We start from the raw sequence: 20,998 nt of genomic DNA, 5'->3' as shown, positions 1-20,998 counted from the left end.
TCGAAAAGGGTGAATACACGTGAGGCTGCTTTCCTCCCACCTCTTCACTCTCTCGCTCCTTAATTGGCATGGATAAAATTCAGTTAGGTGTTTATATAAACTACACATTTTTCATTTTTTAGTACCAAGCAGCCAGATGAAGATTATTCCCCCTTCTGGATTTGTTTAATTTTTTACATCTGCTTATTTTCAACGTGTCATTGTGCCGAGAGCTTTCTCACCGGCAGGGCAGCAGCTCGGCGGAGGATGGTTTGAGATATATTCTTTTTTAAACCCCTCTAACAGCGTAATTGTTATTAGGACATTTCAGCTCTTGTTTTAACAGTCCCTGAGAACCTGCAGATGTTGGCATCGGCACTCTTGATTTAGGGGGGAAAAAAACAGAGTGGCATTTTTTTCATTGTTTGACTCAATATGGAGAAGTTGCCCGGTTTGTGCGTGTGAAAAGTGCCAGGGATGATATACAATTGCTGCTTTTAATTCAAACATTACCTGTTTTTTCCCCCCTCTGTTGGCTCTGAGGGCTCCTGAGTACTAGAACATTTTAAACTAAAGACCAAGACAGTCATCTTACTCCCATCTGCTTTCCTCTGCCCCCTCTACCTCTCAAACCCGTTCTCAAACTGAGTTACAGTAAGTTTGTGGTGACTACATCGTCACACTCCAAATATGACATTTCATTTTCTAAAAGGCAGCTTTGCCAGGAAGGTACTGTAGTTTCAGCTGCCTGTTGTGTGATCACTGCCTCTTTCAGTCACATTTTTTCTTTTTTCCAATTGTCACAAAGATAAAATTGTTTCCAATTCATGAGGTTTGACTTGAAACTTGCACCTCTCTGTTGCGCATTACCACAAATTAAAGTTTGAATGTGAGAAAACAACCTTCCTCCACCCATTTCTGGGCCACTAGCATTTTCTAAACCACATTGAGCTCTATAGCGTGTACAGTATATCAGATCTCTTTAATGCACTGCCTTTTAGAAGTAGGCTTTTTTCAAACCATTCTTGCAAACTGAAACTCTCATGTCTGCTATGGGCCCAGATCTTTTTTTCGATTGCCATGCTTTGTCTCTGCTTTGCAGGTGGGCTGCAGCAAGGTGTACACCAGCACCTCGGATGTCATGACCCATGAAAACTTCCATAAAAAGAATGCCCAGCTGATCAATGATGGCTTCCAGAGATTTCGTGCAACCGAAGACTGCGGCACAGTCGGGTGTCAATTCTATGGGCAGAAGACTACACACTTCCACTGCAGGTGAACAGAGCTGACATAGTTAATGTTTCTCAGCATGCATTAATAGTAACAAACAGTCAGCTGTCGAGGCCCATATTAGTATCGGCATATTAGCAGTTTCCAAAAAGCAATGAATCTGCAGAAAAAATGGGGAATGTAGACACATTCCTTATTTTAAATAAATAAATAAATTATAGGCAGCATTACCATCATCGCCACAAGTGAAATCATGACTAAAGGCTGATCTATTTCCTGGTCGCATGCACCACAACACAATTATCAACAGTCAGAGAGAATCACTTGGTTGATTCTACATACTCCGGTCATGAAATGTATCCCTCTGGCAAAGGTTGCAGGTGGCGACGTGTCAATGAGCTGCTGCTGTGTCACTGAACCTCCTCAGTTATCATTCCTCCATTGTCAAGTATTTCAATCATGTGGACCCTCTCCATGACTCCCAACTGCACAGAGGTACTGAGGAGGCTTTGTAACACAGCATCCTATCTAATCATGTTTTCCCCCCGTTTTCCATTCTTTCCTCAGGCGCCCAGGCTGCACATTCACCTTCAAGAACAAGTGTGACATTGAGAAGCACAAGAGCTACCACATCAAGGATGATGCCTATGCCAAAGATGGCTTCAAGAAGTTCTATAAGTATGAGGAGTGCAAGTATGAGGGCTGCGTGTACAGCAAAGCCACCAACCACTTCCACTGCATCCGCTCAGGCTGTGGCTTCACCTTTACCTCCACTAGCCAGATGACCTCCCACAAGCGCAAACATGAGCGCAGACACATCCGCTCCTCTGGAGTCATGGGCCTCTCTTCCACCTTCCTGGCGCCAAAGGATGAGCCAGAGGAATCGAGCAACGATGACCTGATGGACTTCTCAACCATCAGCAGCAAGAACTCCAGCCTGAGTGCCTCGCCGACGACCCAGCAGTCCACCACTGTACCGCACTTGTTGGCCACGCCCACCACTGCTGTCTCCTCCTCCTCTCCGTCAGGCCACACCCTCAAGCTTACACCCTCACTGCCCAGTGCGGGTCAGCGAATGTCCAGCCTGCTGTCCCAGGCCCTGCCCAGCAACATGCCGGTGGCCCTTGCTCTGTCCAACAGCGCCCTGGCCGCCTCCAACCCGTTTTTCCCCCTCATGCCCAGGCTACCTCTCCAACCGCCTCCTCCGGCTGCTAGCCTGATATCAGCCGTATCTTCTGGGGCCCACTCCATGCCCACCGACTCACTGACCCAAGGCTGCTCCACGGCAGGGGCAGAAGGAGCCATGGCGTCTACCCCGAACTCCTTCACCACCTCCTCCATCATGGAGAAGATCTCAGCCAGCAAGGGTCTGATATCACCCATGATGGCCAGACTGGCAGCTGCTGCCCTCAAGCCCTCTAACAACCCAGACACAGGTCAGTCACTTCACAGAAAGTCATTGTGTAATTACTAAGTGATTTTAGAGAGCCAAATAAACAATGGAAAATAATGAGTGCCTTTTGTGTTGCTGGTCGGATAAAACAAGCAATTTGAAGAAATCATTCTGGGCACCCTGGTGATCTCTGTTGCTGTTAACTGAACCAGTTAAACACACTTGCAAATTCTAAACACACAAATGAATTAGTGTTGTATTTGGAGACAACAGTGTGAAAATATGTGAAAAAAACAACCTTTTCAATTGTGAAAGTGTCCAATGAGAGTATACTGCATGTATACTAAAAGCCACATCCTTATTTCTTTGTGTGGACTTGTTCCACTACAGCCAGAGCAGAGAGAGTGCACTCAGAGGTCATTTCTATCACTATCCCACAGTGGAGAGAAAGGCAGAAAAACTGCCGCTTTCAGGCTTAAAGGGACATACCGGAGGCATGGTCCTCTGCTCTGGGCTTGTTATTGTGTTGATCGTTTGTTAGATACCCACAATCCATTTGGAGATAAATGCGCTGACAGGGGAGAGTAGAGCCTGTAAAAGTCTCTTATGATGTTCAGAGTGGGGGCTCATGGGGCTTGTGTCGAACATGTTTCCTCATCATCGGTCTCTTATCTATGTCTGCGCCCGTTCCAAGCAAATGGAGGTGGAATGAAATTAAGTTCAGAAATTGCGAGAACAAAAAAAATGTTTTTTTTTCCGTATCCTCTATGCAAACTGATAAAAAAACAGAAATCGCTCAGGCAGAAATGACTCAATGCACCAGAGCTGAGAAAGAAGCTTTTTTTTTTTCACTGATACAAGAAGTCAGACACACTTGCATGCATCAGCAAAGACACACTTTTTGAATTTCTAGAAACCCTCTGTTCCCAGAAAAACATGTCAATATCTATTTAGCATAAACACAATTCACATAAATTTTGGAGGTAATTGCCTTGTCTATGTTAATCATAATGCTCTAAACAAAGCTTCTGAAAATGAAAATGAAGTTAAAGCATTAAATTGATAATGCACTGCAGAGCACAGACTTGCATTCTGTAGCACTGGGGCCTCCTGTGCTGAGCCCGAGCAGGTGGGGCGCGGATTGTAAATGGGGCTGCAAGGGGGAGCATCTCCGGATGTTGGGACTGGGAAGGATTACAATTCCTCGTGGTGTTCCTGGAGCAGGACAGGCCCTGGGAGAGAGCTGGGGCAGCTGCTCCGGGGAGCTGAGCTGAGCCCAGGCTGTCAGGCTGAGCTCCACCTCTGGGCTTCCAGCAGGTAGTCTGAACACTGAGAAGGCCCCCACTGAGGGTGGGGCCTCTACAGATGGTGCCTTCACCACCCCTCTTGTTGGCTCACTGAGAGGCTGCAGCTCAGATCTCTCTGTTGGATAACAAAGCTGGTTTGAAATAAGCTCCTCTATGTCAATCTAAAATTTTAAAAGTTCAGTGCAGGTACAAGATGGAGGGGTAGCTGTGGTTTTGTTTCTCATATTTGCTTCATAAAATGTGTGAACAGGACATTTAGGGCTAAATTGAGGAGGAAGTGGTTTGTGCTTCTCTGTCAAAAAGGTGTGAGAAAAGTCACTATGTTTGTGGCTATTTTCACATTTCACATTCACAGTGCTTATCTTTTTCATTAGGGTTGTGAAACTTCGCCTCTATTTTTAGTGAATTGTGCATTTTTCCTGTTTCTGCTTTCAGTATTTTCACAGCATTTTTTTTTTTGTATTAATGTTACACTCTTTTACCCTTAAGTGTTTTTTTCCCAGAGATTCAAGCATATGAAAGGTTTACTAATTAGACACACAGTACAAATGATCTTTCACAAGCTCTGTATCTTATCCGGAGTAATTACATGGTGGTACATTATTCTTGGATAATTTCCAGAAAGTAGCTGTTTTGAGTCAAACTCATTTGTTCTCCCTCTTTGGGAAGCGGATATAAAAAAAAACAACTTCATAATGTGAAACAGAACAAGAGACTTTCGCACTTTAATCCACCTTAAACAGTGAATTTATCCTCTGAAGCACTGAAGGAATTCTTTAATCTGCTTGGTGATCATGTGTAGATCATATAGTGAGTGGCTGCTCTTGATATAATGTGCTCCCATTTGGTCTGAGAGTTGATTTAATTGTCAATGACAAGGCAGGGTTTGTCTGGCTAGTTAATTTTGGGTGTATTCTTATCAAGTTGGGGGGAGGGAAGGAGGGCTGGATGGACAATTGGTAAGGATTCATTGACCTCAAAGCAGACGCAAAATTGTTTGACTGCTGTTTTCATTTAGCCCCACCCCTGCCCCACCCCCAGCCCCTCCAACCTCAGCCATTGTCAAACTGAACTGACACTGACACTTCCCCATCTCTTAGCTTTCAGCTGACAAGGCCCAAGACTGGCTTTTCCACTCCTATTCTGCCTGATATGTCTCTGGGTCATCTTGTAGCAGGGGGGAACTCTGCTCGGTTTCCCCCTTACGTAGGCTGGTCTTGTTTTCTCCCCAGCAAGAAAAAGGAGAGGGGCCTCACCCGGCTGAGGGCCAAGGGCATACACTTGGTTGCCCATGACCTTGCTTGTCACAATCCCTCAGCACCAGGCTCAACTCCTAAACAACAGATTCCTCACCAAACCAATCACGGCCGCTGGTGCTCTCCAGTTTTAGTGTCTGAGAGGCTACATTGGGACCTTCACCCCTCCTGCTCACATATTTTTTTTTAAATAAAACACCACTTATTGTCTACCAAAAGCCCAGCTTTCTCTGTATAGCCCCAGGACAAATTAATATTTCAATCCCTTGGGGATCGGGGTTGGAGGGGGGGCAGAATTTCACCTTCCTGTCAGCATTTTTACCCCACGCTGTCCCCTGGTCTTTATTTATTTCATTTTAGCGCTCCTGTCCTCGCTCACAGCATCCACTGAATACCTATTTGGAGGCGAATGTGATCGAGAGGTCACGCTATTTGAACCAATCTGATTGGCTGTCAGCTCCAATCTGACCGACATAGCACCGCTGTTCCTTGTGGGTATGCTCAGTGGCATTGGCTGCCGCCCGTTGTCAGGCCAACGAGGAGCCTGGGAAGGTGGGAAGGGAGGGGGGTGGCCAATCTGAGACTGCCACTTTCCCTCAGCATTAGCATCTCACTTAATGACCAGTTAAGAGGCAGCCTGGCAAATGAGTTGTGACAAGTGCTGCAGAAAAAGGAGTCTTTTTCCCTCATATCTCCCGCCTCTCAATCACCGTTTAAAAGGCTTGACGGCCTGACATAATTTCACAATAATTATCACTCGGAGTATTCTTTTCGGGCCAGGACAGAAGTCAGATTGGATCTCGTCATAGGGTAATAATGCTGACCAACAATAACTTTGTTGTCTCTCCTCTCCTCTGCGTCTCTGGCTTGATCCTCAGGGAACGGGCAGCCGGCTTCAGCCAGCCAGTTCCATCTGGTTCAAGTGAAGCAGGAGCCAGTGGACGCCACCTCTGGGGCCTCCCAAGACTCCACGCAGGAACACAGCCTGGACCTGAGCAAGAAAGACCACAGGTACACAGCCCCATAGGAAACACAGGGTTAATGATGTATAGGAAACGTTGATTCTTGTTGTAAATTCACATAACATATTCACAAAATCAATCAACAAGGAAATAAGATTTCTCTGACTGATAAATGATTTCTACAGTCTTGGCAGCCAGGGTTATATTCACAATTATTTATCAAAAATATTCCATTTATATACATGTGCATACCAATTATAACATCCTCAACATATTTCTCCATTTTTGCGTGAGAAGGATGTTTACATAAACCTTCAACTCCAATCTTCCCTCCAACTCACAGTAGATCTTATTTCTTAAGAAGACAGCATTTTTCTTCTTCATTATACAGGCACACCTTGTGTGATAAATAGTAATATTTACTGTTCTCATGCAAATCTTGACTAAACATTGTTCATTTTCCTTGTTCCAGTAATGAATCAAACGGACACCCTGTACCAGGGAATACATCTCTTTTATCCTCGCTTATGAATAAGGTAAGATCCATCCATCAAACGCCTTTCATCCCAAGACAAATTAGCGGGATACGGAGGGGCCTGTTTGTTTTTTAATGTTTCACCGCTAATAAGATGAGTTTGTATCATTTAAATTTTCCTGCCATTTTTCATACAGTGTAATTTTCACTGCACCTCACACAAATTAATACAATGAAGCAGTAGCTGGGTGCCATGCCAGATATATAGAGATGTTTGTTTTTTGATGAGCTGTTTTGAACTCGCCGTCCATTTTTTCTCCTCCTTTATACTTTTTCTTCCCCCGCCTCGCTCTGCATTTATTTATAGAGTTTGTAAATTATTTGATTAAGAAGTCAGAGGAGAAAAAACAGGAAGGCGCTGCCCTCATTTTTTAGCGAGTCTAAATGTTAGCGTATGGAAATTTAAATGTGTATTTTTTTGGTGAAGATTAAAATGGACATTGTCTTCCATCACTTTGATGATGTAATGACAGATAAGCCTCCATTTGTTTTACTCTCGGAAACCGGTCAAGACTTCCCTCCTCCTACATGCTTCCCCTCTACAAACTGACACACACATCATCTTTTTCAACTTTTCCCTGGGAGAGCTCAACTTCAGAGTCTCCCTCCTCAAAGCAGTCACTGAACCCAGTGGAGGAGTTTGAAGACCTGTTGTCCAACAGCTCTTCATGTCATGTCGGCATTTGGGAGTTTGATTCAAGCCACCACATCACATAAAAGGGTTAACAGTTGCTCCCAGTGGACACTTGGCAAACATGCTTGGCCTGCACTCAAGCAAAATCCTGGGCGTTTGTAAATCTGGCTGTGCTTTTTTGCTTCGCCAAATCATTTGTGTGTGTATGCGTTTAAACTCTTGCACGCATCCGAACATATGCGAGTGCCCCGCTTACGTATGCTGAGCTAACGCAGCGGCTGCTGGCTTTGTGTGTCGTGTGTTTTGTAGATGTCAGAGGTGAACCCTGCCCTCTTCAACGCCATGAACCTGAAGACAGAGCTGGAGACAGGCCAGGGCAGCGACACCTCAGAGGCAGCACAATATCTGAACAGAGTGCTGAAAAGGCCCCTGGGCCTGGACAAACCCACTGAGATCTGGAAGACGTACCTCCGCAGGTATAAAACACGCAGGAAATGCATTCAATGTTCAGTTTTCGGATTCATTTTAATAGTGAGAAAACGGGAGTGTTTTTAAAAGTGCGAGAGCCTTTTTCTGTAAACACTATTCCTCACTGGAAACCCCCTGAAACACAAAGAATCTGGTCTTACAGGAACTTGAAATGATTTACTGTACAACATACCAACAGACATTTACTGTCAGATGAGGAGTTTAACCAGTTGTCTTCTTACTGTTTGTTGTTCATTTGGGAAGGCAGTAGATTTACAGTCTTCATTCTCTGTCTATAAGGTTTGACACAGATGACTTCTGTGAGGCTCAGTGTGACTTCCTTCAGAAAGTGCATTTTCACTGCGTGGTAGAGGATTGCGGTGCACTCTTCAGCACTGTGGATGGGGCCATAAAACATGCTAAGTAAGTGTCACACTGGTTCATGATCAGCAAATATACCTTTCCCACATTTTAGTTTTCTACTTTATTGATCAACATAAAAATGAGCTTCCGTCTTGTTTTCAGTTTCCACCTCAGAGCTACATTGAAAGTGAAGTCGGAGCCTCCGTTCAGTGAGGGCAAGGCCTCTGGTGAGGGAGCCCCTATGCAGCCTGCTGCTCCCGTCTCTGTGGCCAACAATTCCTCCATGGATGTGGCGCACCTCACCTCTTCTGGTGGCTACAGTTCCCCTCCTCCTTCCCTGCTGGCCTGGAAGCAGCTGACCGGCAGCATCCCCCAGATGCCGGCCTCGATGCCCAACCTGCCATCCAACTCCCCTCTGGCCACCACCTCTCTGGAGAATGCTAAGCCACAAGTCAAACCTGGTTTTCTGCAGTTCCAGGAAAAGTATGAGGACCATTTGTATCTTATTACATGACAGTACAGTATGTTCTTTTTCCTCTTTTGGTGTTGATTAAACTGCATTTCCCATTTTTATCCATCCAGTGATCCTTGTTTGGCTACTGACTGTAAGTACTCAAACAAGTTCCACTTCCACTGCTTGTTCGGGAATTGCAAGTATGTGTGCAAGACTTCTGGCAAGGCCGAGTCCCACTGTTTGGACCACATCAACCCCAACAACAACCTGGTCAATGTCCGCGACCAGTTTTCCTACTACTCTCTCCAGTGTCTCTGTCCTAACCAGGTGAGTGCGGCTTGATAACTCAGCCAGGAGCTGAATCACCTACTGTCATCTCCCACAGTTTTCTAAGCATGAAGTATACTATCTATTAGACCGGTATTTGAGGTTATTTGACTCAAGGCTTTCACAACCGCTGCTACCCGTCTTCCATCTCTGCTGAAAAAGACAGTCGACTCACCCCAGTAATGCCTGTTTATATGTCAATGATGTCATTCTGACTGCCGCATTCTCCTCTCAGAAAAGGCCAATTTAGCTGATATTACCCAATAAATCATTGTCACTTGCACAGTAAACAAGGCTGTCTGGAATAGGGCAAAAATCAGGGGAATGCTTCACAAATGAAACCTAAATGGCAGCCCCTGCCTGCTCTCATGAGCCCATATTTGGAAAACCGTTTAAATGAATTCATTAATGTGTCGAAAATCACCCCTCTCACAAAAAGTCCCCCCCTCTCTCCTACTCCTCCTCCTCCTCCTCCTCCTCCTCTTTCCCTCCTCCCCTTAGTCCCCATCTCCTGAACTGAGCAGATCTTATTTGGCCCAGTCCTTTGGGATTTGGGCCTCACAAACAGATGGTGGTGTACAGACATGTTCGAAAGGAGGGGTGTTTGTGGGAAGCCTGGAAAAAAAAAAAGTCATCCTACTTAAATATGTGAGATGTTCCAAATGACTGGAAAGGAAAGCCCTGTGAGGTGTTGATTATGTTTTTGGAGAAAGTGTGTTATGTCCACTTTGGACAGAAGATGAAATATTATTTGGCTCTCAAACATTCAGCATATTTGACTCTTGAAATTGTAAATCTCTCCGCAGCACTGCGAGTTCAGAATGAGGGGCCACTATCACTGTCTGCGGCCTGGCTGCTTCTTTGTCACTAACATCACCACCAAGCTGCCGTGGCACGTCAAGAAGCACGAGAAGGCAGAGCGCCGTGCCGCCAATGGCTTCAAATACTTCACCAAGAAGGAGGAGTGTGGGAGGCTGGGTAAGTTCTCATAAAGAAGACTTCTCCCCCTGTATTAGTTTTTGCCTGCTGTCTCTCTTCTTTACATTTTTGTATTTGCCTCTTGTTCCGTACATCATCCCGCAACCCCTAAACACTCCGGCTTTTGATATTATTTTGCTGGGAGAGATGTGCAGATTAAAGGTGTCAAATTGAGAAAGATGTGGATTGATTTTTGGTGGCTGTTGCAAGAGGATATTCTCTGTGTTTACAAAGGGAGAGAGACCAGTGTTGGCAAACACAGTGTTGTGCTACTAGAGTGGTTTAAGAGGCATGAAACAAATCTGCCTCACAGGTTTTGTTGCTGTGTTTTGTATATTCACAATGGTACCTCAAGTCCCAAAGGAAGTCTTGCCTGTACTATATGAGAAATAACGTCAAAGAGGGCAATCACATCCAGGTTGTTTTCTTCTTCCTTTTGCCCCTGTCAGAAATGAGCAATTAGGTTTGTGTTTGTTAATTATCCGGCTTGTCTGGTTTAGCCTGTTTGTGTTCTGAAGCTGCGCCTCACAGCCACCGCTGCCATCGCACAGAAATGAATTAAAAGTGATCTGTTTTTTTCAGGCGCTTACACAAGCTTTTCAGAACGCAGAAACAAAGCAAACAAAAACAGGCCCTAAACAGCTGTTTTTTGTCCCCAGCCTGATCTGCCAGCTGTATTGTTTGGGCTGGGGGAAAAACAGAAAGGATTACCATCGCTAGCACTCCAGTCATAAAGAATTGATGGGTTGCCAGTATCCATGGCAGCAACATTAAACTGAACACCGCTGATGATGTTACCTGGTTTCTGTCTCACAAAAGGCACTCCGTGTCACGGGGGTTACTGTTATTTGCTCAACTTTGCGTGTTTAAAACATTGTGTGTGCAAAAGCTATTTGATGACACAGACGTGTTGTGCTCTTAAACTGGGTGCCATGGTTACTGACATGCTAGCACCTGCCCAGCATGTTACTCTTTCAATTATTTCTGCCTGCTTTTATATAATGGTATTTGATTAACAGGCACAAAACGGAACATTCATTTAATTTGAAATCATAAAGCAATTAGAGCTAGACCGGTTAAAACACGAGAAAAGAACAGAAGAATACGAAGCAGACAGGAGTACAATGGAGAACAAAAGGAAAAATGACAATGGAGATACTTTGAAAAATGAATTTAATATGGTAATAATTGTATATTTACTTTGGTTTGCAGGGTGTGTGCATTATTGGCCCACAGAAAATGAGAATTTATTTATGTAAATTCCTAATTGAATAAAGCATGTCAGTGTAATAAAAGAGCTCCACAGGTTTAGTGCACAGAAGCCTTGACTTGCTCAGTGTGACACCATAGTGATCTAATATTCCTCCTACATGTACACTCCGAAACACTTTGAAACCCGATCCCTCTTTTGTCAGAGCTATATCATGAAATTAAAAAAACCTAAAAATATTTCACTTTGTATTTGATCTAATGATAACACTGTCACACTGATAATATTGCGTTCAGCGCAGTGGCTGCTCTCAGACGCCTGACAAGAAGCCAAAGATAAATTAATCTGCTGATGGAGAGTTTACAGTTGTTACTGTTTTCTTTTTCGCAGGTTGTAAGTATAACCAAGTGAACAGCCACTTCCACTGCATCCGTGAGGGTTGCCAGTTCTCCTTCCTGCTCAAGCACCAGATGACCTCACATGCACGCAAACACATGAGACGGATGCTCGGGAAGAACTTTGATAGAGTCCCATCCCAGGTACTGATACAAACTGGGTTATATGACACATGCCATTCTGAAAGGGTAATTATCTGAAGAAAAAAAGGCTGAACACCTCAGTGAAACTATACAAGTTTATTGAGACATATTCTCACAAAGCCAAATACCTCACACACCCTTTTACTGATTAAATAGGGAATGTATTTACTGCGTCAGAGCTACTGTGTAGCTGTTTAGATCTTGTTTTCTTTATTAAGGCTCATTGATTTGCTTTTTTAAAACCGATTTTCACCAAAAAATAACTAGATTTTTAAAGTTGCTTTAACTGATAAATAGATTTTCACTCAGATTTTATCTTCCCACACAGAGTCGTTGCGGTTTCTGCTGCAAGAAGATAATGACTGTAGATTACAATAAATAAGGTCCTCTTCCAACAAGCACAGAGGAAATCTTCGGGTTATATAAAGTTGTATGTAAAATGAAATGAGCTACTAAACTCAAGAGGGTTTTGCTGCAAAAGGCCTTTTTAAAATATGATATTTTTTCAGGGAATAGAGTAAAAAGTAAAAGTAAAGTTAATTCAGTGTTCTTCTGCAAAAATGAAAGTACAGCTCATATCCTGTCATACCAGTCAATGACAAATCACTCATGACATTCTTCTGATTAAATTTTTCACACTGGCGTGTACTCGTTCACCTAACTCAGTCTCTGTGGTACATGTTGTACCATACATGAATTTAAACATGTGGTTTTTCTAGTTCTCTTTGTTCTTTTTTCATTTTGAAACCTTCATATAATGACACAAGTATGAGGTTCAGTCTTTCAAAATACTTTGGTATGTTGAGAAACACTTGGTTGTATGCCAAGAGACAACACCTGCATTAATAACATGCTATATTCCAAGATGTTTGTTTCAAACATCCTTTTACAATGAAGATTATTTGTTTTCCAGGTGATGCCACTTGGCCAGAGGGCAGATGATATGCAGCATGCGTCTGGCATGATGTCCGGGGCCGTAGGAGCCCACCCCGGTATCACCTCCGGCTTCTCATCCGGCATCATGGATGAGACTGATGATTACATGGACTACATGGGAGGAGGAGGCAGCCCCTTAGGCCTCTCCTCTGAGTCCTCCAACCAGGACCGCAGCTGCACCAGCACACCTGTAGGCAACGATGGTTCTCCAGCAGGTGAGTTCTCCAAGACAGTGCACACATGTATTAAAGTGTCAGCATATAGAGAGTTTAGTCCAACAGGTGAATAGTGCATTACTGGTTTTGTAAATTCAGCATTGTGCATCATGCTTCACTCAGTCCAAAGCACTCATCTACCTTACCCAGAAAAACAGCAACTTGTCATTTCATGCATTCTTAAGTCATGTATTTCATGATGTAGTAGTTTGACTTACAGTCAATAGCATAATGACACATCAATCATAATGTACTGTATGAGGGTGATGACAATGCTGTATTCTTATGTTCTGAGTCGTGGACAGTTTGCCTGGTCATCCTCATAAAACATCCATTTTGTACATCGGTGGTTTGAGTTATTGCACTGTGTGTAGCTTATTACATTTTCCTTTGGCCAGAGATCACCCCTGTGGCTTTATGTCTACTTTAGCACTTTTAGTGGGTTGAATTGTGGGAGAAAGGAAAAGAGAAACAGCCTATTTTTCCTCAAACTTACTATATAAAAAGATTCTCCTCTGCTTTTTTCTAAATCTGAGCCTGCCTGTGATTTTCACATTTCTCCATGTGTTGCCAGTATTATCCACTACTCTCATCATTGTTGTTTTGGCTGGTGTTTGGGTTACTTGTCTTGAATGGGCCTCATTTTGTATCATTCTCTTATCTTTTATCTTTCCCTTTTTACCTCCCATCCCTATATGTGTATGTGTGTGTGTGCGTGTGTGTGTGTGTGTGTGATTTGACCCTTGTTTTTGTGTGCGTGTGTACCCGTCTGTGTGTTTTTCCCCTCTTGTCTGTCCTTCACCCTCTCTGGTCAACCTGTCTCTCCAGGACAAGGCTACCCCGCCACCACTTCTGCTCCTACCACCCCTGCTGACACTAGCGCTACCCAAAATGCACCTCCTTCTTCCCCTCCTCCTCCTCCTCCACCACCACCACCTCCTCTCTCCACTCCTCAGCCTGGCTTCCAGTCCCAGGCCCCATCCCTTTCTCCTGCTCTCCTCCGACCTCCTCTCCCCTCACTCCCATACCTCCTCTCTCCATCCTGTCTGTCATACTCTCTGCTCAGCGCCTCTCTGGGAGCCACTCGGAGTGTTGTCATGCCAACCAACACACCAGCTTTCAGCCCCATCATTGCCACTCCGTCTCCGGTTAAAAATGACGTCCCTATAGTGCAGGATGCTGCAGGTACTTATCCCCGGCGCAAACCAACACTGCAGCTGTCACTCTCAATTGAGTCCTGTGCAGCATTTAACTGTGTGATCCAACCTTTCTCTACAGAAAATCAAAGGGGCTTTCCAGCATGCAAAAAAAGAACATTCATATAGAAATGATGAAAAGTGCATGCTTACTGAGTACCACAATTATGTATAATTACTTAACTTACACCCTTGCGTATGTTTCCACTTTAGTATGACCAGGATTTACTGATAGAGCAGTAAATTTGGTACCTGTAGTGCGAAGTCTGGGCCTTGTTTAGCTTCCATTAACAAGGCTGCATCAGCAAGCTCTTATTTTAATCACGCCTCAAGTTTTATCGAGGCCCACTGCTTCCTGTCTTACAGAACAGGGATCACATCATTAGCAGTGACCCCAGGGTGTTGCAAAAGGTGGGTGCCCCTCATAAAACAACATTGGAGATAAGAGGGTCGGTTAAGACCCACAGCTCCGCCTCTGTTTGGAGGCTGGAGACACCCTGTAAAAGTGTCATGTTCCAAAGTCAATCTATCATTTTCCCCCTCCTTTAATCATTCTGGGAATTAGGAATAAAAAAATTTGTGGCTCTCTGTGCTTACTCAGCTGTGAACCACTTCTGGCTGAGTAAGGTCGCACATTTCAACCAGGACGATCTCACAGTGTGATTTTTCTTGTAGTTTGTGGATTTTGTTTGTGAACCAACTGATTGTTCTTTAATGTGCTTTTTCTTCAGGCAACACCATCTCCATTCCGACGGCCACTGGAGCTAAGAAGCGCTTCTGGATCATTGAGGACATGTCACCATTCGGCAAGCGCCGCAAGACCGCATCGTCACGAAAGATGCTGGATGAGGGAATGATGCTGGAAGGCTTCCGGCGCTATGACCTGTACGAGAACTGCAAGGACTCCGGCTGCCAGTTTTCTCTGAAGGTGACCCACTACCACTGCACACGTGAGAACTGTGGCTACAAGTTCTGCGGCCGCACCCACATGTACAAGCACGCGCAGCACCACGACCGAGTGGACAACCTGGTCCTGGATGACTTCAAGCGATTCAAATCCTCTCTCAGCTGCAACTTCCCTGATTGCCAGTTTTCAGGAAACAGCACCCATTTCCACTGTCTGCGCTGTGGCTTCCGCTGCACCGACAGCACCAAGGTGACGGCCCACCGCAAGCACCACGGCAAGCAAGATGTCATCAGCGCCGCTGGCTTCTGCCAGTTCAGCTCCAGTGCTGATTGTGAGGTTCCCGACTGCAAATATAAGCTCAAGTGCTCGCACTTCCACTGCACCTTCCCTGAGTGTAAGCACACTGTGGTGGGCATGTCCCAGATGGACTCCCACAAGAGAAAGCATGAGAAGCAGGAGCGGGGTGAGATGCCGTCTGTGTCACCCAAACAGGAAGCGGTGCACCACCTAGGTGGAAGCGTGTCGGCGGTCCCTCCAGCCTCTTTGGGTCTTTCTACTTCCTCACCTGCTGGTTTCCACGGGTTGTCCCACACCATTAACAGCAGTGCTCCCTCCATGCTCTATTCAACAAGTGGCATTGGATCTGAGTATAACCACTCGTACCCGCCGTCCTCCATCAGCCTGGACAGCTCCCTCAACCTGGGCACCGACACCAGCAGCTCCCTGTTCTTCCTCAAGAACGCAGCCGGTCTGGGTCTCAGCGACTCACTGGACCTCAGCAAGAAGATGCCCCATGACACGGCACGATGCACCCCCGGCCACAACCCCACACCCCCGCTAGGTCTGCCGGCAGCTCAGGAAGACACCACAGGAACATCTGGAGAGGCTGAAGACGACCTGTCGCCAGAGGAGGAGGCGCACGCAGAGGAGGAGGAAGAAGAAGAGGAGGACGAGGAAGAGGAGGAGGAGGAGGAGGAGGAGGAGGCAGAGGAGGATGTCAACTCTGACTCAAACGATGATTCGATGGCAGAGCCCGACGGTGAAAAGGACAATGGGGAGAGTTTTGATGCTTCCGTTAATCACACTGATACTTCCCAACTGGAAAAGCAAGATGCTGACCCATGAAAAAAAAAAAAAAACTAACAGTGACTGTAGGAACTGAAGAAAAACCCTGTGTACTATGAACAAACAAAAATGAAAGTGGCCTCATTTATCATGTTTAGAGACTTCAGATGACAACAAAACACAACAACAACGTGGAGAAAATGACGGCCCAAAATGATTTATTATGATGTTTACAAGATGACCAACATTATTAATTCAATTATGCATTAAAAAAATATGAACGGAGACACACAGAATTAGGCCCTGTTTTACACACGGGGCAGCAATGTAAAGCATTTTACTACACATCAGTCTTTTTGTGTGCGTGCATGTTTGACTTTAATTTATTTTTATTTTTTTCACTTTTTTGTGTGTGGAAAAAAAAAAGTTAGAAAAACAAAAACAAATCTCTCTATATAACTATATATGTAAGTGTGTGTGTGTGTGCGTGCGTGCGTGCGTGCGTGCGTGTGTGAACGATGATATACAAAAAGGAAATCGCTGGCCCAGACGATGAGGATGAACTGCAGGGCCGTGGATACGTTAGAAAAAGGGAAGTGAATCACTAAGGGGAAACAGGATGCGTTCAAACATTTGATCTTTTTTTTTTCTGTATTAATATTATTATTAATTATTATTATTAGACACTGAGAGGAAGGGGAGACATTTTGCTCGTTCTCATCACTCTCAGATGTTTGACTTTGTTTCTCAATGACAAGTGGAATTGACCAGTAACTGTTCAGGTCAGTCTCAGCTGCAGTCGGGCGTCCAGCAAGCCGCCAGTCTCAACAGTTCTCTCTGACATTCTGCTAGAAACGTTCGACTAGCACCAAAAACCAAGCTCAGCCCTTGTAATTTAATCCCCCTGTGGAGGAATCAAGTTTGTGTGTGGATAGTGCACTTTTATACTAGCTGACCATGACGATGACGATAGATAACTCATAAGCATATTTAAAGATATTTTTGTTACCATTTGCATCTTTGCATTACAGTGTCGTTTTGTTGTGTTGTTAGTCAGAAGCATATCGATCTGTAAGCAGGCGAGGTCGTGATTAATGACCGGCGAGTCGGGTGGGGGCGGGGAGTGGGTGGGTTGGGGGGGGGGCTAGGGGTGTCAGACTGACCAGAGGAAACGATGAGTCACTCAGATGTAGCGGGGGGGATGACAGAGAGAGCGTCAGGGAGTGTATTTAATGTTGAAAATGTACAGACCGAAAATGTCTCAACGGCATTTTGTTTTCCATTCACTATGGCTGTGGTTGAGCTCCTGTTGTAACGGTTTTTATTTAATATTTATGTGACCTTCCAATGAGAAATTTTTAGGGTGTTATTGCACTTTTTAGGTTCATTTTTACCGTCTGAAAAAAAAAAATGATATATATCTTTTAACAGGGACTTTGCTTTAAGGATGTTGTTTTAGTTCACTTTGCTTTAATGCACAAATAGATGTTAGTGTGACAAAGAACTGTTGTTTTGTGATTTATTTAAAGACTGGTTTTTATTTTTGCTTCTGTGATTGGACAGTTTGACAAAAAGGAAATGGGTGCGCCAGAAAAATGGCGCCCTGTTAAGAAACACTAATACGGATTGTGATTTAAATAAATTTTTAAGAAGTTCACTTACTGTAGTACTAAATTATAAATCTGTCAAAGCCACCTTCTGGTTTATATTGAGCGAATATATACGACTGAGGAGTGGACACACTGATCATGAATTATCTCCTGAGCTTGGCATTGGAAATAAATGATCATAATATAGGGAATAATAATGTGTGTAGATGATATTCCTCCAGATATTGTTTTGAGAAGAAAAAAAAAAAAAAGGTTGTACAGTATTTTCCTCTGTAAAAAAATAACTATATATGAACAAAATGCTCTTTGATGAACAGCTTCCTTTAAAAAGAAAACCGTAAAAAGGAGAAATGAATAATAAAAAGTTAAAAATTCAAATAGCCTCATTATAGTTTGATTGTGTGCGTGACGTTTGTTTTTTTTAATTACCCTTGGTCCAGATTTTTTGGGAAAAAGTTGTTGCTACTATATAGCATTGGCAGATTCCGTTATATTTGCAGTATATTATTTTTTCTCCAAACTATGTCAGAAGCTCAAACTCAAATACACTGATTTGAATTCATTCATCAATGTTTCTGTTTTATTTAACAACTCGTTTTTGTCATTTTGTGTGTGTGTGTGTGTGTGCTTTTTTTCCTCATTAATTGAAATTCTTGGTTTATATTTTACTTTGCTGTGGGCATGCCTCGTTCAGACTGAACTGTCTCCCGGGACTCTGCTGCAAAGCGGAGGCGTTACTGCATTTGTTTTGTTTTCTCATCATTTTGCTGAGATAACTGTGGGGGCTGGGAGATATTGTGCACTTGAATTTAGTTTATGTGTGTGTGTGTGTGTGTGTGTATGTGTGTATGTGTGTGTGTGTGTGTGTGTGTGTAGATTAGTAGGATTTGTAAAAAGCTGAAAATAAAGAAACTATAATTATTATAACAACACACATGTAGTGCTTGATAGTGCTTCAGCTTGAGGACATTTTGGGTCACACATAGAGGGGAAAGGTCACAGCAATGCACTCTCTCTTTTTTTCTATCTGTCAGTGACACTACTGAAGTGTGCGTGCGTGTGTGTGTGTGTGTGTGTCTGTGTCTCTACCCCTGAGAGAGACAGATAGGCCGCGGCTGTAAGAACACAGACCTGTGGCTCCGTCCCAGCTGCTCAGAGCTTCGATTCATATTTCATGACCTTGTGCGTCTTTTGCCTGCTTTGTTCCGCTCTAAATCCAACTGGGACCTTTTTTTGTCACAGATTTTGAAGAAGAAGAAAAGAAAAGAAAAAAACAAAAAACAAAACAAACATCTGCATTCATGCAGGTAGAGGAATCAACAATATTTGTTGTCGGGGTCGCCCGTTGTTCACGCTTGACGTTCTAGTGCGAGAACAAGATCAGAGCCGAGGACCATTAGGGAGATTTAGAGGCCTGCTACTGCTAACAAGACGGCTCTCTGTGTCTTGTTCAGTGTTAACAGGGCACATTTATTTTTTTTCGTTCATTTATTTCTTTTTTTTTTTTTTTTGCCTTGAGCCATGTGCTGGGTTCTCCTCCCACTCCCTCATGTCACCCAGTGGCCAGTGTGCTAGTTCTGTCTGTCCCCTCGTCTACAGCTGTTCCTGTCCTTCCTCCTTCTCTTCCTTGTGATGTTTTCTTTTTTTAATAAAAAAAAAAAAAAAAGAAAGAAAGAAAAAAAAAAACATGGGTAAAGGCATCACCATCTGTCAGCCAGCTGGCATCCTGTATATAATCTTCCAGAAAAAAAAAGAATAAACATGAAAATTATATTACACAAAAACCAGACGGAAACGACCTCCAAATCCTGCATAGGCTGCTGCCGAAACGACAGATCATTTTACTGTTTTAATTAACAGAGTAAAAAGGATGGTATAAAAAAGTGGTGGGGAAATAAACTGAGATGTATTTCCACTGCTGGAAAAATGTAATATGAAAGCTGCCTGCTTACTGCAGCGTAGTGGATAAACAGAGCAACATTTTAGACTTTGTAAAATATATTGCACTTTTGGACTAAAAGCCATCTCCCGTTAGCATTCAATTTGGCTAGATTCATGAGACATTTTATATGAAAAGTAGACAATGAAGCAATTTTTTAAAAAGTCTCTACTTGAAGTTGTCGCCCTCAGCACTACTATTCATCCTAGTCCTATTGCTTATTTCCACTTGGTTACAGTGCTGTTCATCTTCATTGTGCTATATTTATGTTTTTCTTCTGTTTCTGCATGTCTTATGCAAAGATTGAGCTTTTCACTCAGTGAAATAAAAACATACTGAACGACTTTAGGCTTGTTTTCAGTGTCGATATCTTTCTGAGTCACTCAAAAGAGTACGCCACATATTTCAGCCAATGAATCCTGTCTACATTATCACAAACACCTCCAAGTAGTATACATTATGATTGCCAACAATGTGTGCGGTGGGTATGCATGCGGGCTGGCCCTAGCTGACGTCTAGTCGGTTGATGTGCCAGGAACAGGTTGAGTGAGAGTGTGAGCATTGAGGAGAGGCAACAGTCGGGGCTTGGAACACACACGACAGGTGTGCACTGCATATGTGGTCACATGATGCCTATAAGGCAGATTAGGGCCCAAACAGATGAAGCGCTGCTTAATGGCAGCTTTTATTAAGTTCACAAAGCGTGGAGGGAGGGGGTGAACAGAGGAAAAGCAGGTGGCTGGGCCTGTGCACTCTTAGATGAAGACAGATATTGTACAGTGAAGTCTGAAGAGGGAAGCCACTGTGGAAGGATTTATGGAGATTTGCCCGCCCTGGACTCGCTGCTGTTCCCGAATCCTGCAGTAATAGCCAGAGAGGGAGAGCTGGAAAAGCTCAGAGAGAAAAATGTGCCAGCCATGAAGCCACAGTGTGATCATATAAGATGAGATGAAACTGTAATTATACCTATGAGGACAGACACTGCGACAACCAAAAGGAAAAGCACGCACAGAAATAAACAGAAAAAAAAAGAGAAAGTTATAAACACACAACCAACAGTTTAAATGTTGGAACATTTTTAGTTTAAATAAAAGCATAAAATGTACAGATGACAGCAATAAGACTATCTGCAATTATCAGCAGCAAAAAAACTACTTGTCACAAACATAAGTGACAGAGATTTTGAAATAAGTACACACCTTAAAAAATCTGTATAATAAATGTCAAATGACAGACATATCAGATATATGTATGTATCCACAATACTGGGTTTAAAGATAATGCTGAGACATGAAGATGTGCACTGTAAAAATAAATTATACACCATAAAGATAACTACAGCTATAGCTATAAATGAAGAGCAACATGAAGCCAGTAGAAAAAAAGGTGATAATATGTGTAATTATTTCTGTTGTCATTATCACTTTATTCTGATCATACTTGAGGATACAGAAAAGTGAACAAAAATAACTGATCCGTCAGTCGGGGCACACTG

The 20,998-nt window shown here is 43.6% G+C and overlaps 1 protein-coding gene across 8 annotated transcripts in view; it reads left to right on the top strand.

The window, feature by feature from the left end:
* casz1 (castor zinc finger 1) overlaps positions 1-19,851 on the top strand; it is a 177,637-nt gene extending 157,786 nt beyond the window's left edge. For 6 of the 8 annotated variants that reach the window (XM_067591931.1, XM_067591930.1, XM_067591929.1 and 3 more), the window contains 13 exons: positions 1,082-1,254; positions 1,777-2,645; positions 6,044-6,176; positions 6,600-6,663; positions 7,606-7,772; positions 8,065-8,187; positions 8,290-8,610; positions 8,710-8,908; positions 9,715-9,886; positions 11,487-11,635; positions 12,549-12,786; positions 13,615-13,971; positions 14,714-19,851. In XM_067591931.1, coding sequence (XP_067448032.1) covers positions 1,082-1,254; positions 1,777-2,645; positions 6,044-6,176; positions 6,600-6,663; positions 7,606-7,772; positions 8,065-8,187; positions 8,290-8,610; positions 8,710-8,908; positions 9,715-9,886; positions 11,487-11,635; positions 12,549-12,786; positions 13,615-13,971; positions 14,714-16,014 — 4,266 coding nt within the window. In that variant the 3' untranslated portion in view covers positions 16,015-19,851. The remainder of the gene's footprint in view (positions 1-1,081; positions 1,255-1,776; positions 2,646-6,043; positions 6,177-6,599; positions 6,664-7,605; positions 7,773-8,064; positions 8,188-8,289; positions 8,611-8,709; positions 8,909-9,714; positions 9,887-11,486; positions 11,636-12,548; positions 12,787-13,614; positions 13,972-14,713) is intronic. The other 2 variants (XM_067591935.1, XM_067591934.1) reach the window with 1 other exon arrangement.
* The last annotated feature ends 1,147 nt before the right edge of the window (positions 19,852-20,998 follow it).

The sequence above is a fragment of the Thunnus thynnus genome, chromosome 6, assembly GCF_963924715.1.
Source record: "Thunnus thynnus chromosome 6, fThuThy2.1, whole genome shotgun sequence".
Taxonomy (NCBI): domain Eukaryota; kingdom Metazoa; phylum Chordata; class Actinopteri; order Scombriformes; family Scombridae; genus Thunnus; species Thunnus thynnus.
The sequence above is the reverse complement of the archived record's forward strand: the minus strand, read 5'-3'. Positions and strand labels throughout refer to the sequence as shown.